Source organism: Chaetura pelagica, unplaced genomic scaffold (assembly GCF_000747805.2).
Source record: "Chaetura pelagica isolate M959 unplaced genomic scaffold, ChaPel_1.0 scaffold104, whole genome shotgun sequence".
NCBI classification, from domain to species: domain Eukaryota; kingdom Metazoa; phylum Chordata; class Aves; order Apodiformes; family Apodidae; genus Chaetura; species Chaetura pelagica.
Genome location: NW_009953786.1, coordinates 7,998,611 through 8,015,277, shown reverse-complemented (window position 1 = coordinate 8,015,277; position 16,667 = coordinate 7,998,611). Strand labels below are relative to the sequence as shown.

The 16,667-nt window shown below is 40.5% G+C and overlaps 1 protein-coding gene across 1 annotated transcript in view; it reads left to right on the top strand.

Annotated features, from left to right (window-relative positions):
* Nucleotides 1-12,546: 12,546 nt before the first annotated feature.
* OFCC1 (orofacial cleft 1 candidate 1) overlaps nucleotides 12,547-16,667 on the top strand; it is a 178,926-nt gene continuing 174,805 nt past the window's right edge. The window contains exons 1-2 of the mRNA XM_010000981.1: nucleotides 12,547-12,643; nucleotides 13,745-13,800. Of these exons, the coding sequence (XP_009999283.1) occupies nucleotides 12,547-12,643; nucleotides 13,745-13,800 (153 nt within the window). The remainder of the gene's footprint in view (nucleotides 12,644-13,744; nucleotides 13,801-16,667) is intronic.

Here is a 16,667-nt window from a genome sequence, read left to right as displayed (position 1 = left end):
TGCTAAAATTGTGGGAACTGTCCTAAAAGGTTATAATCTTCTTCCAACTTTCCAAGCATTTCTCTTCTCTTTGATCATCCTGTCCCTTCTTTGATGTGTTGTATCTTCCCGTGGGTCCACCTGTCCATGCAGGTCTGTATGGGAGATCTGTATTTGCAGAACCATTTGTGAGTCATGTCAATCTAAGGAAAACTAGTGGGAGGGACCCAGTGAGCTAAAACAACGTATGGAATAGAAATGGATCATTTTGCTTATTTTGAATAAAAATATTGTCTCTTGGTGCCAAGTATTCCATTCAAAGTTTAGTTTGGATTAGTGTAATTGATAATGGTTCGTGCTATTAATTTCCATAAATAGCAGAGGATTAAATGTGTCCAGATCTGGCATCTCATCCATATACAAAGCATGCTAGAATCAATTGAATTCTATAAAACTTCATGCTATGAAATTCATTCACCTTCACCACACGGTGTATAAGAGGCTGTGAATTAATTAAACTTCTAGGAAAATGTGACTTTCCAATCTGAAGGTATGTAAACACATGTATCGTATTGGTTTATATTGAACTTATAGATGTATTAGAGATGTAGCCTTCAAGGGTCTTGGTCAGGACTTGTGTGTGTACATGTCTATCTCTGAGATGAGGACTTTTGAGCAAAGTTCTCTCTGGTTTCTTAGTTGTTTGGTGTGTGTGTATATGTATATATATATGTATATATTTAAGTGAAAGGCCTCAAGGTACCTTTCACAGCAGAGAAGATCCAGAGTTTCCTTAGGCAAAGTATGAAAGTTTGTCTCAAAACAGAAGTGAGAGCTAAGGTGGTCTCTTCATGAGAAGAATGTGGTTTCTAAGCCACTCTTATCAGAAGAGAGATCTTCCAGCTGGGAAGACTTTCTCTAGGTGCTGTTGAGAGACCAATTGCTTCTTAATGCTGAACAGCCTGGAGCAGGACCAAAGATGGATTTGTCCTGTGGAACTGGGGAAAGAAAGGAATGGAAACAGGGAAAATCAGTTTTCCTATCCTCCTTTCCCCTTCAGAGGACTGGGAGACTGATGTCTTCTGTGGAAAGGACACATGGAAGCCTAGTAGAAGACCAAGATTTAAAGCAGCTATCGTGAAGTTTCTCCTGGTTCCCTTTTCTTTGACTATCAGTCCCAAGAACTCCCGATGTGAACAGAAACCAGAAGATTTCACAGAGTCCTATTTCTGAATGCAGTCATGGCTGAGTCACATCCTGTCTTACCTGACATTGCACAAAAGATCCAGAGAAAATGGCGTGATGTGACTCCTTTATGGTAATTTGAATGAGAAGGATGGTTGCTGGCATGCATTTCTCAACATGTGGTACAGCAAAATACTTTTCTGCAGACCTGTCAGCAAAGGCTGGTGCAGAACAAAGGAGTCACAAGCATTAATATGGGATAATGACGGAGAAGAGGTGTCAGGAGGATCTGAGAAGGTTTGAGTCTTGGAACTTGTGACATTTTTTTACTGGAAAGCCAGGAGCACAAGTCTGACCAGTTCCCAAATGAGTCTGAATTGTCTGGCTAGTATTTAATAAGTACCTTAATGGCAGCAATACAAAGGAAAAAAAGGAAGATGTTTATCAGTCATTTTAACTTTAGTTCTAACTTTTATATACAAAAGTATTTAAATATAACTGTGTAAGCACATATCAGGCTGTGTTGGTAGTATATGAGTTATTGAAATACTGTTACATGGGAACAAGAGCAAGCAGGAGCAAAGCGTTTTAATTCCTCAGCATCTATAAGTACAGAGGTTTGCCTCAACACAAAGTGCAGTGGTAGCTGGTGGGTTTGAACTTCGGACTATCACTACCAGCAGCCTGCAATGTCTGGGGTTTGGTACACTCCTTGGGTAACAATTGTTGGGAGAAACTGCTTTTTAAAAAGGGTAGAGGCTCCCCCCACAAATCAGATGGTTATAGGATAATGTAGCTCTACTAAAAAGTCTGGGTAACAACTAATGGAAGCTGAAGACCTGGCACACAGTCCCTGTTTTTCTACCGTCACCTACAGCTGCTTCATGTAAGGACAGGCAAAGTTACTGCTGATACAAAGCTCTATGTGATTGGGTCTCACATGGCCCCCTCCTTCTGTATCCTTGATCATGGCAACCTGCTTCACGCTCACAGCTGATTTCTCAGTTTCCTCCACTGGCCCTTTCAAGTATCCTTGTGCTATATAGAGCAGCTGCTAGTGTTCAGTAACTTTCTGCACCTGTAGTACTGTTGGTTTAGGACACTGCAGTAGATTTTCCTCACTTGAGCTTGTTAAGATACAAACTGTGCCCCTGGGCTGAGTACTGGAAAGTATTCAGCATGTTCAGTAGCACCATTTGCAGATGGTGTGAAGGAAGCTGCTCTCAAGGCATCTTGTCAGCAACAAGGCAGAACATTCATGGACTAAGCTGAAGCAAATTATTTGACATCCTGATGTGAAACCAGCCTGTTCCTGTTGTTTGTGTGCCAAAGGAAGCTGTTTCTTGGTTGATGAATAGGGTATGAAGTGCAAACTTCATACTGCATGTTTTCAGGAGAAGGTGAATTGTGTGTTCCTGGTCAGCTTGCATGCAGATGTCAGCATACAGGTTGAGATTTTTTGAAGAATGCCATCCAGGCTAGCTGTTGGTTGAAAATTACTCTAAAGTTGCACCTTGCGTGTCCTGGTTTGAGCCAGAATAGAACCAATTTTCTTCTTAGTAATTTCAGTTTTCAGTTAAGTTTCTTCTAAGTGATTTTCTGAAATCAACAGCATATTTTTTAGTCAGTGTCTGCTTCTAGGACTAATTATGCTCGATGTTTATAGTAATTGCAGGAGAAAGGTATGCAGAAAGTCTTTTGCTTATGCTTATTCCTGCAGAAACCAAGGTCACTGCTTCGTTCTGCTAAACTTCTTGTGTGCCAGAGACAAAAGGGAGGAAAAGGGGTCACACCCATGACTCTCCTGTGGGGAGCAGCGGACCCAAAATTGACCAAATGAAGTATCTGAAACTTCGTAGGTTATTTTGCTTCTCACCCTGAATTTAGTTTATATAAATGCCTTTCCCCACGACACATGAAACCCATGACCCCAGTAGCTCTGCCCAGGCTCAGTGATGGCTATGGGACAACTCTGCTCCCATTCCAAGGTAGAGCACTGTGTTCTTTCCTGCACTGCTGGTGCAGCTTCCCCTCGAGGGAATGGCTTTGGTGCAAGGATGTTCTCCTGGTGGGTATTCAAAATCCAGTCTCTGATTCAGGCAGGACAGATGCTAAGGGTTTGAAACAGGTCTCTAGGTCTGGCCAGCTCAACTTGTATTCACATGCTGTGCACTGGTCTTGGTGGTTTAACTTGGAGACTTGTCCAAGACCATGCACTAAAGCTGAAGCAAAGCCAATAACTGAATGTAAGTTTTTTGGGTCCGAGTATCTTGGTCCTTAAATCTACCTCCTTCCCATGATTTTTCTCCTTCATAGTGGCAGGGGAGGGGATGAAAAAAGAAAAGCTAGTGATTTTAACACATTGAATGTCTACTTTGTTGTGGGATACATGGTGTGGAGAATCTGGATCCATCTTTTTCTTAAGATGAACTCATCTTTAAACTTAATTTTAAAGACAACAAAGAGGTTTATGTCTTGTAAGAGGACAAAACCACTCTCAAAAAATATTATGCCTATTGTTTTTGCAGTTGGAATGATCAAGAAAACCCTTGGTTCTGATCTGTCCTGTTGGTTTTTCTGTACTGTTGTTGTAAACAGTTGGCAGGAAAAAGTACAGCAAAGTGTCATTGCTGGCATCATGAAACCACCACCTTAAAGACCAAATATATTTTCCTTCCATCCTAAAGTATGGACTTCAAAATCTATAGCCTAGTACCACAGATAAGTCTCATTTATTGGCATTAAGCAGTGAATTTAGGGCAGGGATAAAATACTAGGAATTTTATAGCATGCTGAGAGCCAGTGCTCACATGATGTTTTTTGCCATCTTGGATTCATTGGCATGGTTTAGGATAACGGAAAGAAACGAGCCCTCAAAGTTAAAGGCAAGCTTTATAATGCCCAGTTTTCCTTCTTAATCATATGAGCTGAACATCCGAAATCTATTCAACTGATGCAAGTAAATGTGTATGACAAAGTAGTTGGAGGATGGGCTCCATAATAGCCTCAGCCTGTAGGCCTGCAGTCATGCTGTTGAGGTGGACTTTTAGGATCTCACAAATTCTGCTGGATTATGCTTGAGGAGTGGTTTGCCCATGTGCAGCTTACTGCTGCAAAAACTCTTGTCAAGGATCATGTTTTATTTTGCTTTCTTAAGTTTCAATTATCTCAAACACCCAACAACCCGCTGCAAGAAAACGTGAAAAATCCACCAGCTTCACTCATTCAACAGATAAAGATATTTCCTAGTCCAGCTCTCCAGTGCTCTGAAGGCATCTCCAAAAGCTCTTGAAAGAAAAGAGCTGACATTCTCAATTCAGATGTTTTAAAAGGGCAAAAAAAGAAGAGGAAAAAAAACCCCACTATTTTTTTAGACATCCCTTATGAATCTTAAGGAGAATGGCAGATTCCTTTATTTTCACTTTAAAGATCACCTTCAGGGAAGTGTGAAGTGTTAAAAGTAGCTAAATGAAGGTATAAGTGTAACATATGAGCATATCAGTAACTTCAAACTGCTATTATTCCTTTGTGTTTCATGAGAGTGAAGCAAACAATGGAGAATTAACCCACCCTTTCTGAGAGAAAAAAAATCACCTGCAATACAGTTTCCATTTGTGACATGCTAAGTCTTAGCTAGGAAGAGCACATGAGTAAGGCAGGGCCAGGAAGGGGCATTGTGAACAATATTGTTTGCATTTTATTCCTTCCTGTGAGGACTCAAGCACAGACTGCAAACATGGGGGTGGGTCAGATGGAACCAAAGATGTGCTCAAGGTTTCTTCCAAGTCCTGATGAGACATGGAGGCACCGCGTAGGTTCACTCCCCTTGCTTGCAAGTGGATCAGGGCTGTGCTTACCATTTCAACAAGTTTCTGAAATCTGAGGGGGTGATGGAATCAACAAAAGTTTAACATGGCATTTGTGCAAATTCATGTTCAGTTTTGTTAGCAGTTTAAGAGGTGAATTGACTTTATGGAGGAGGGAGTAAACCAGAGAGAATTGTGTTTTAATATTTTCAGCTGTAGTGAGAAAAAACTACAAGAAAACAATGTAAAGTAAGCATACTGTATAAGTGATGCCTGTCAATCACTTGTCCAACCTGAGACACATCTCTGTGTGTTAGCACTTCACAAGGGTCACCTCTGCTGTTTCTACCAGCTTCTCTGGATTTCCTGGGGTTTCTAGTTATCCCTACATTCTGGACTCAACTTGTCTAGTATTGACTGCACTCTAAAATTTTTCAAAACCAGTGGTAGTCTTACTGATTCTAGTGGGCTCTTATTTGACTTCTGCACCATGTATGGAGTGCAGTGAGATTGCCTGCAGTGGCAAAATCAGTCTGATCTGAAAAGGTGCTGCTCATCAGTAGCTGGAAGTTATTGTACCTGTTGTTTGGGTACGTAGTAAACCAGGCCAATGTAGGTGTCACTTTATAAGCAACAGCAGTAGCAAATGGCCACTGGCAAGAATTTTTAATCTGTCAATTATAATTTTTGCATTCAATTAAACAACTAATCCCCTTGTCAATAAATGAACATGAATTCTGGTAACAAGAAAGCTTATATGATTTCTTATAGCAGCACCTATTTCACTCCATGTTAAGTCTGCTAACATTTACATGAAGAAACCCTCTGCTTTTTAAGAGAGGAAAGAATCCTGTTCAAATTTCAGGTGGAAAAGAGCTCAGTATTTTAGCTACTTAATTATATCCACCTTAATGCTGTTAGTGTGTGACTGATCAGTAGTAAGTGTCTGAAGCTGCTTTCATCTTCAATAAATGAGAAATAATAGTCTCAGATTAGTGAAATTATACCAATCTGAAACTGCTGAAAATTGTTAGAATGAGCTGCTTCAGTCCTTAACTTGATATTTGGATGGAGGGAGGAAGAAGGAGGGATGACACATCATAAAAAGCAGAGTGCAATGACACCTTTTTAATTCCACAGAAATTTTCACATACTCCCTTGCTACAAATGTTCTCAGTTCAGAGTGGGTTTATTCATTAGTCTGCTGTGCATTCAATGAGGTAATTCATGTAATTATAGACAAGTGTGTGCGTAAGTGTTTTCCAGGATTGGGACTTATACATTACAAAGTAGACTAAGCTTCAGCTGTTCTTTTCCAGTTTTTATATATTATGGTTTTTTTAATTGTGATAGTTATCCAAATAAAATAATTAATTTGTAGAGTGTAGTGTCTTAAATGAGTAACAACATGTTTTGTAGAGCTTCTTTTCAAACCTCTCTTCTGTAGTAGTGAAAAATGTAGTATTAAAAGCTATTTTTAGATGGAACTATGGGTGTGACCCAAGCTAGCAAAACCCAAGAAAGCCAAACCTCCCATATTCTTCAACAAAACCAGTGATGCTGGGAAAGCAGCTTCTTCTGGCTCAGTTTACTTGCTTCTCAAGTGAAAATGACTCAAGAGAGGCTATCAAAATGCCAATATGCTATTAAAACCTCAAAAGCCTTCACTGCTCTATAAGCCTTTTTTCTTAGCAGAATGGCAAATTTCCTGCCATTTTACTTTGAAACTGCCCCAGTCCTACACCAAACAGGCAGCTGTGGGGTAGCAAGTGATGTCCCAGTGAGTCAGAAGGAAGCAGGGCTGCCCTGTTCTTCCCCAGACAGTGGACAGGTGAGAGAGAAGAGGAGCTGCTATGTGTAGGTAACCTCTCTGGAAATAAGTAAGCTGAACTTCTGGGGCATGGTGCTGTCTTCTCCTTGATTCTATATTCTGAAGTGATTGCTGCATACTGCCGTGGAGAAGACTTTAGTTTATGTGGTTTTTAGGTTAGCAATACCAACAGCACTAAGGAAGCTTTAGCAGATTCTGTCCTAGTTCTCATCCTGTCAATCAGTGCAGTTTTCTGTTTTGTTGTGATGACAGAGGAACATAAGCATTTCCAGCTCCTTGGTTTAAAGGGCTAGCAGTAAACTCTAATGTCATGATCAGGTCTAGTTTCAGGATGTTTTCTTTAATGGGAAAGCTCATTTAAGATTCTCCTTTTTCCTTGTGCCCTGTTTCTGGTGGAGCAGCCAAGTGCAGGACAAGTGAAGTGGTTCAAGGTAAATAATAAAAAAGGAAAGTGTTTTGGGGACAGGTATTTTTAACCCAACTGAGATCGACAGTAATATCAGCCCAATGAGACTGCAGCAAGCTGCAGCCTAGGGACAGGAATGAATGGCTGGAGAGATTTAGGGGGCAGAGAGCAGAAACTTAATAAGCTGCTTTGTCACCAAGGAGAACGAGTTGTGGGATTGCTGCTGACTCTTCTACTTTGTCAGGTGATATGGAAGGTGTCTCATTTTTGCAGCTACTCCATTGGTTAGAAACCAGCTGTCTGTTAGATGTGCTGTCTTCCCCAAAATTCAGGGATTTGGCCAAGTCATGTTTGACTACTCTTTTCTTGCTCAAGGTCCTAAGGTGGCTTTTTTTATATGTAATAAATGAAAAATTGCTAGCATTTATTTCAAAGGAAGATTTGGTTCAAGAACTCAAATCCCTAAGTCAGAGTTCTGCTTGCTGGTTTTCTGGAGCAAAGAAACTTTGCACCTAGGTGTGCTGGCCAAGAATACCCTGTTTAAAACATGCTGGACATTATTTTCCTCTCAGATTGGTTGAAAACTAGTGGAAACCACTACAGACTTCAGGCTGTATGCATCTGGGTTTTATCAGCTAACTGGGTTTTATCAGACCCATTTGCAGCTCTTTTTTCTCATTAGTCAAAATGTCTTTACTTAATGCCCTTTCTAATGAGCAGTGTAGAAACAGTGCTGTGAAGTCCTTGCCCATTTTGTGTCCCTTTTTTCTGTTATAGACATCATTACCTCAGTTTCCCTTCATTTATACTCAGTGGTTGTCTTGTCAACGGGAACCTAACAGAAGAATAGGCTCACTGGGTTGAATATATTGATATATATGTGTAGTCCACATCAGCTGGCATATAGAGCAACATGAAGAGGAATAATGTAAATGTATAATCAGATAGGCCATGTGTTTTCATGTTGACACATATGTGACACTAATCCAGAAACCCATGCCGGAGGCAAGTGAAATATGTTTTGAACCACTAGAGGTATTCTTTCTGGGATTGCTCTTACAGTATGATTTCTGTCTCTTTGGCTGAAAGAACACTACTGCTTTATTAGCATCAGTATTGATAACTAAAGTGGTACATATGTAAAAAGTGCTATTTCCAAAACTTGCACTTTCTTGTCTTTTCCAATGTGTAGCATATCTTTGTTTATGTGCTTGCTTAATTCACAGAGATGTAGATAAAAAAAAAATCTTTCATGTTACTTTTTTATACATATGTTTAACATTTTAATCTGTAACTGATAAACAACAAAACTGACTTTCTCCAATGTAGATCACATGTGCAGGGAAATGTCCCTATACAAATGTACAATAATACAATGTTCAATAATCACAGGGCTATTTCCTAAACTGCAAAGTGTATAAAAGTAATTTGTTTGTTTGGCTTTTGTTTATACTGGTAGGGGAAACCAAAGAATAAATGGTAGTACTTCATGAGGAAGTGCTAAATTCTCTCTCTAATACAGGCAGATACAAAATGAACTAAATTAGGGGGAAAACCCTGGCACACTTTGAAAAGAAGTTGGAGCTGTTGTCACCAAAATTGTGCATAGTCAAAATATATTTTCTAGCATGTTTCCTGATGGTAAGTATTTTCTACCTGTCTAGATTTTTATTTGTCTTTGCATAACGTATCTCCTTAGATTTTACAGTATTGTTTTTTGCACAAACACTGGCTCCAAAACATATATATTTTTAGGATTTTGTGTACAACTCAGTGCTTCTAACTGATGTGTTGCTGCAATGTGGAGTCTGTGTTATTTAAGAATTACAAGTCACAGAAGTTTTTTGTGATGAAAAGAGCCTTTTTTTATTTGCTGGCTAAGGGCTGGTGTGTGGATGTGAAGGGAGGCATAAAGACAGTGGCAGTGTTGAGGTTCCTGGTGTGCCGCAGCATCGCATCCAGAGAGGTGGGCAGAAGTCCACCATGGCTGGAAGAGTCACGGAGGTAATGCAGAGCATTACAGTACCTGTTTACAAGTGGAAAACTGAAATAAGATGATGTTTAAGGTTGACTGCAACTATAAGACATGTCATTTCCTTACTGTGCTCAGTCCCCTGAGCCTGTTGCCTGCTACCATCTCGATCTGAGCTGTTCTTAAGCCTTGCAGTGGGCAGCTCTGTCAGAGAAAAGCCTGGCAAGCTAAACCTGGAGCTTGTCATACCCTTCTGAGAAGCCTTTTGTTTGGGCTTGGAGTGCCTTTGCTCTTCCTCCAGTACTGCCTATCAGATGGCAACTCCTAAAAATTTCAGTGCTCTCAAATATGAGCCCTGGGACTTTATGAATGTCCATAAGCCAGGCTCTGAAGCAGCCTGATGAGTGTTTGTGTGTGGTACTTTCTATTTGGTGGGAAATCAGAATCTTGGAATGGTGGTACAGAAACTAAAATTTGGAATTTCCCAATTTCACAGGATTTCTTGGCACAATGTAGTGTACTGGTTTTGACTGGGAGTTAAATTTCTTCATAGCAACTTGCATGAGGCTCTGTTTTGGATTTGTGATGGAAGTGTTGATAACACAGGCATATTTTAGCTATGGTTGAGCAATGTTTACACAGCACCAAAGTCTTTTCTGCTCTGCGTACTGCCCTACCAATTAGGGGGCTGGGGGTGCACAAAGAGTTGGGAGGGAACACAGCTGGGACAGCTGACCCCAACTGACCGAAGGGATATTCCATACCATACGATGTCACCATGTTCAGCAATAAAGCTGGGGGTGAAGGGGAGTGGATGGAGGTTGTCTGGGGCTGCCATTGTGTGGGGACTGGCTGGGCATTGGTCAGTTGGTGATAAGCAATTGTTTTCTTTTGTGTCACTTATTTTTCTTTCCCCCTCCTCCCTCCTTTAAAAAAAACCAACAAACTGAACTGTATTTATCTCAACCCATGAGTGTTTCTGCACTTTCATCCTTAAGATTCTGCCCCCCGTTCCGCTGTGTTAGAGGTGTGAGCAAGAAGCTGAGTGATGCTTAGCTGCCTATTGAAGTTTATACTCAGAAAAAATAATTTATCCATCTACTTCTTCACGCACATAGAAGAGGGACAAGAACATTACAACCTATCAAGCAAAGTAATTGAATGTGAGCTCAATTTTAAGTGTGTTAATGATCTTTATAAAAGCATATTTGCAGTAAACTCCTTACTCTTTAAATTAAAAAAAAAAAAAAAAAAAAGGAAAAACGATAGAAAGGTTCAGAGATTACTTTGAAGGACCTGCTCCCAAAATTGGGGGTTAAAGAAGGATAAGCTCAGTGCTTGTGGCTTCAAAGGCCAGGCCTGCTGAATCTAAGTGACTGATGGGTTTTCTTCACCAGAGGTGCAATTTTCCCCTGAAGAAATACTTCTTAAAGACCAATGCTGGCTAGCTGGTATTTATGAGAGAGCCCAAAGGGAATTACAAGTAGGTTGTTAGAGTTATCATTTACTCAGTGGTTTCTGCTGATATTGTAGCACAGAGATCCCACAGCACTTCTTCTTAGTATGTGATGAATTGTGTACTGGGTGAAGGTGAGAAAGGAGTGAGGGCAGCCACGATGATGACAAACTGTTGCTTTGCTACTCCTGCTATGAACCTGCTATTTCTCTATGAGCAATCACCAGTGCCTTAGCTGTGCCCAGCATTGCTGTCCTTGGCCCATGGTAATTTGTCTGTGCATTTGGGAGTGCTTTAAGGAGATGCTGGGTAAGTGGCTACAAGCAGCAGTTCTCCTTCTGCATGCCAGCATGGCACTAACAGTACATTTTATGGCTACATTTGCAAGGTGCTTATTGTATACAGGCTCTTCATGCAACCCAGGTGGTTCCCAGCAGGTTCCCATACAGTGTAAAGTATCAACTAGCTTGAGAAAGAGGTACCTCAGTCTGCTTCAGTGGGAAGTTCTGTTTTGATCTCTCCCAGATCTGTGTTTGGCAACAGGAGCCCATCAATACAGTTGTGGTGCTATAAGAGTTTTTTGTTCATTTCCCTCCTTTTAATTCCTTCAACTTTGTATTAAAACCAGATTACTTTCATTACAGAAAGCTACTAGGTTGTGTTGCTTATTTGATGCAGCTTCCTTAGGTATTTGTCTTACGGAAAAAAAGGAAATCTGGGGAAAAATAATATAAAGTGGAAGCATGAAGTTTAATTACTTGTAAGTGGTTGTTTTGCTTTGTCAATTTAGTCCAAATGTACTTAAATAACTGAAGTCCACTCCTAAATCATAGAAAATATTACATCTGATGGATATAAAAGAAAATCTCTGGTGGGATCTGAAATAAGTTGTGTGAGTTTTTTTATTGGAGGAAAAATAATGTACATATTTTTGCTGTACTCTTTTGGGACTGCAAACCAGTTTAATGCTAATGATTGAGCTGTTGTTCAGCTAAAAAAAATAGAACAATGAGGTTAAATAAAGCCACAGTCAACATCAGTTAATGCAGTGTTGAATGTGTTGCCTGATTGGTATTAAAATAAAAGAAAAAACCATGACTAGCACCTTCATTTAAAGAACAACCAAAGTAGCTCTCCACCCAAACAAAAAATTCCCCAGAAAAAAAACCAAAACAGATAAAGGGAATTTTCTGATCTACAAAGGAAATTACTTTTAAGGCACTAATGTTATTTGTCTCCTCTGAACAAAACTGTTTATATTACTCTGCCTTTGCTTTCCTAATCTTGTCAATCACATTCTATAAGATGAGACTCCGTGTTTTCTTATTGATGCTTCAGTTCCTGGGACTATTATGACTTTAGAAGTTCTTATTGCTGTATCTTTGTCTCCTTTTCAATGAGCAGATGTTCACCTTGAATGAAAATGTTGAATTTACAGCTTAAACCTTTATAATTTTAATTTATTTATTTATTTTTTCTGCTGGCAACTTCTTGAGATTCTACTTTGAAAAGGAGAGGAGCCATCTCAAGCTTTATGTTGTCTTTGGTTCATACAGATGCTTTTTTGCTGCTCTTGCTTGAGCCATCACAAGGAAAGTGCCATGCTGTTGGACTCAAAGCTAGTTATCTGCTGCATTCTCTGGACCTGTGATCAGATTAGAACAGCAGCTGGAAAAGTGACAGAGATACTACCTGGGCCAGAAAACCCATTTCAGGTTTTGGAATCAGGATTCTGGGGTTGTTTTCTGAGACATATGATGACTTGGTGTATGACCTGACCCTACCAGCATGATCTCAGTGGGGCTTTTTTTTTTCAATACCACAGAGTGTTATGCAGCAGACGAGTTTTGGTGTGGTTTCTGTGACAGCAACGGGCTATGTTGCAGGGGCTGTTTGGGCAGGGTTGGCCGCATGACAAGCAGCAGTTTCCAGAATCACAGCCCCCAGCATTGCCTCAATGGCCTTGGCACCCCAAGGAGGGCACCAAAATCGAGGGGCAATGGCAAAGGTCAGCAGGCTCTCAGCGTCAGCAAATCCTGGGCAAAAGCTCAGCCCTTCATTCATTACTGAGCAACCAAAGTGACAATGCTGCCTTTTTCTGTGGAGAATGTGCGGCTCTGTCCACTGTCCATTGTATTGATTTCAATGAAATTTAAGCGCATACTTAGAATTAAGCATTTATTTGCCTGGTGCCCTCAGGAGAGAGAGTTTCCTCAACTGGGGCCAAACATGTACTTTGTACGGGGCATCTTCTGACCCAAAAGGTCAATTTAAGCTTCTGAGGGACTCTGAAGGGATATTTTTAATTGTACAAAGTCTTGTTTTGTTTTCAGGGCCTGCAAAATAATCTCAATGCATGGTTGTATAAATGCATAAGGGAAAAACTGGCAAAGGAATAAGGTTGTTATTCATTCCTGTTCAGGTCCTGCAACTGCAGACCCTGAGTTTTGCCATTTATTTCAGCTAGTGTAGGGTTAACCCATCTAAACATTTTGAATTAATATTTCCCATTATAGACACAAAAGTAACTGGTATAAAATAAAGGGCATTTTTGTTGATGTGATAGATGACTTGTAAGATTATCATATGTCTGTAGCCCGGAGTAGAGGATAATTTCTGTCCTTCTAATGAAAATCCCAACACAGGGAGTGAGGAACCTAAATGCCAGAACACCAAAACGTTCCTGAGTCTGGCAGCTTTGGTACTGTAATCTTTGTGTTAGGTGTATCCCCTAGCAAACCCAACATAATTTGAGCAACCTACTGCCTGTGGGTAGATAACATCCACTTCTGGGCTACTTCCACCCCAAGCTGCATCTTTGTTGGTGTTACTTCATTTGAGCTTAAACCATGTTTTTCTTGTTTATCTTCGTTAGTCATTTAAAAAAATATGTTCTGATCCAAAGTTGTTTTCAAAAAGATGAAGTAGGGGATCAGCACTATATCCTTTCTTTGGCAAAGCAGGAGCAGCGGGAAAAGACGCCCCCCTTTGCTCCCCCACCACCCTGGCACCTAGACTGGTGCTCTGCAAGTCTGTGTGTCAAACGTAGGTGTATTAATGACTGTGTGCAAACTGAGAATTCAGGTATGCTCCCTCTCTTTTGTTGCAGGAGGAAGCATTTTCTGCTGCAGGGCTGAAAAAGGGCAGCCTGGCATGGAGAAAGAGGTAAGTGAAGAAAAACCACGCTTTAAACCAGAAAAATTAAAGGGCCTATTGCATTGCTATTTCATAATATTATTTGTCGTGTGATGGGAGGGAGTCAGCAGACGTGTAGGCTCCTTTTTATATCATTGACAAGTCAACGGGATGATTAACGAGGGTACCAGACAATGTAATGGTAGGAGAAGGCCCATAGAAGTTAAACAAAAGTGCCTTCAGAATTTAGAGAATTCCCATGATCCATAGGAGGACCTCATTGTGCTTGTCTACTGTTTCTATTTTTGATTAGATTTATAAACACAGCACCACATATTTTCATGTGGCTCACAGCCCCAGGGCAGAGCAAGATTGACTGCGCTGAAACTGTGAGGCTTGTGAATTTCAGGCAAGGGATGGAGTGAAATAAGTAGTGTAATTGTTTTTGTGGAGTGACCGTGGGACCTCCTCTGTTCTGAATTACACATGGTTCAACCCTTTGACCTAACCAACCTCAGCAATGCCTGGTAGATCTCCTAAAGCTGTGCTGAAAGGTCCTATCAGTGACATGTTGGAACATTATCTGTCATGTGAGATGTGTGCCAACAACCATATTAAACTACATTAATTACTAGTGAGGCGATGTTTGTGACAATCTCAACTTCATTTAACCCACCATCATGTTAGTTATTGTTTAAACAGGAAGTACAAATGGGGACAATTTATGACATCAAAATGCAGCACCAATGTTTTCTTTAATAAATTCTGTTCTGCTATATTTTCCTTCTATTCCCCCCTGCCTCAACATTTTTGTTCTCGTCATCAGCTCTGTAGCTTGAGTTTTTGAGGGCTTTTCTATTTTAAGAGCAAGCAAGAAAAAAATACTACTTATAAGTAACTAAACTAATATGCTGGTGTAATTGTTATTTCTTTAAGTGATACCACAGCTGACTGAAAGTGCCAATGCCTGTTTACTAGCAAGAAGCAAACATGCTACAAGGTAGCTTAGGTAAGGCTGAAAGATCACACCAGGGTTATTGGCTTGACCTACACCTTCCCTGCTTCACACTTCAGTTAGTGCATCTCTGCATGGCAGTGCTTGCATTTCTTGATCAGGAGTGAAAGATGTATTTATTTTGAATTCTCAGAGAATAATTTTCTCATAGGCCTGTTCCTATAGGTGGCAAAGCATACTGTGAGTCCCCAGAAGGCAACCCAGGTAATTTTCTGAAACAGTCCTGAATTTTATAGGGGTAAGAGGCAAAAGCTGTCCTGTGTGCTACTGTAGGTGGATGTATTTATTTTGAATTCTCAGAGAATAATTTTCTCATAGGCCTGTTCCTATAGGTGGCAAAGCATACTGTGAGTCCCCAGAAGGCAACCCAGGTAATTTTCTGAAACAGTCCTGAATTTTATAGGGGTAAGAGGCAAAAGCTGTCCTGTGTGCTACTGTAGGTGGTGTGCAGTTTCAGTCATGCTGGTCTGTGCCCGGTGTTGTATTAGACTAGGCACATGGAGTTACATCTTCCACCTATACAGACTAGGCACATGGAGTTACATCTTCCACCTACACACTGAGCTGCCCTTTTTTGACAATGCTTTTCTTTCAGTCTCATTCTCTAGCTAGAACAGGTCTAAATGAAGTGAGCAATTGTTTATTTGTTTATTTATCACTTGCTGCAAAGTCAGCTAAAATATGTTTGACCCCACTAAGTGTCATTCTCACTAGCAATGAAGAGTTTGGTCTCTGCAAAATCTAACATGGAGTACTTAAAGCAGACAGGTGCAAATTACAAGCTGTTCCTCTTTGGCTGCCATCCCTTAAATAGACTAAGTAATAGGCTAGGAGAAGGGAAAAGATTCCAGCTCCTGCTGCATAAAGGAAAGCCTTAACAGGGACTTAGCAGCTGGTTGCAAGAATTAAATGCTGTAAATACCAACTAAGCATTTGTGCAGGCATTCACAGAGGAATACGTTTTTACTAAGGCTCTATCCCTTTCTGCGTAACAGAACCACTCTCTGAAAACTGTACTTTGCTTTATGTTGAAAGGCTAATGCTCTTGCTGAAGTGAATGAGAACAGAAGCCAACATACCTGTTCCTGTTTACCATCATTACAGTCCTCAGAGCATTTCAGGCATTATTATGTTCTTGGAGCTCTACCAGATTGACAATATTTCCAGCTACTTCTCATTTAGGCTGTATTCAAACAGGGCCCCAAAGGAAAAAAACACAAACCCAACAACAACCAACCCATAAACAAAACCATGGATGAATCTGCTGAGCTAGTTTGCTGATGTTAGAAACAGTTGTTCATATTAGGAACACCTAATTTAATTTCATGAAAGAGACATAACATGCCAGTATGTGTATGAATCTAAGGTATGCATTTCCTAAAAGGAACTAAAACTCTGTCATTCCAAAGTTGCTCTTCTTTTTGACTTCCAGCTTGCATAGGGACTGCTGTCTGGAAGCAGTAGCTTTAACTTTAACTCTAAGGCTGCTGATGAGGTCTGTCTGTGTGATCTTCGTAAGCAGATAAGGGTAGGGAGACAGCTCAGAGCTGAGCTTGTTTACAGCAGGACAGAAGAAAACAGCTAGACATAAATGAGGGCTGACGGTTTCATGAAGCACAATTGGTTGATCACAGATTCAATATGACTGCCCTGAACTGAGCGATGATCCGTACAGTATGCAAAATTCACTTTCTTGCTGGTCTGTGCCCACCAGCCTTCCAGCAGCTTTCCCAGAGCCCCTCAGCCATGGCTTTGAGTGGAACCAGAGCTGAACACAGCATTGTTGTACCCAATTCCTTTTGACAACAATCACATTCTTTTAAAAACTTCATAGGTTTAGTTGTCACTGGTTATAAATGAGGGTTTTTTCCCTCGCCATTGC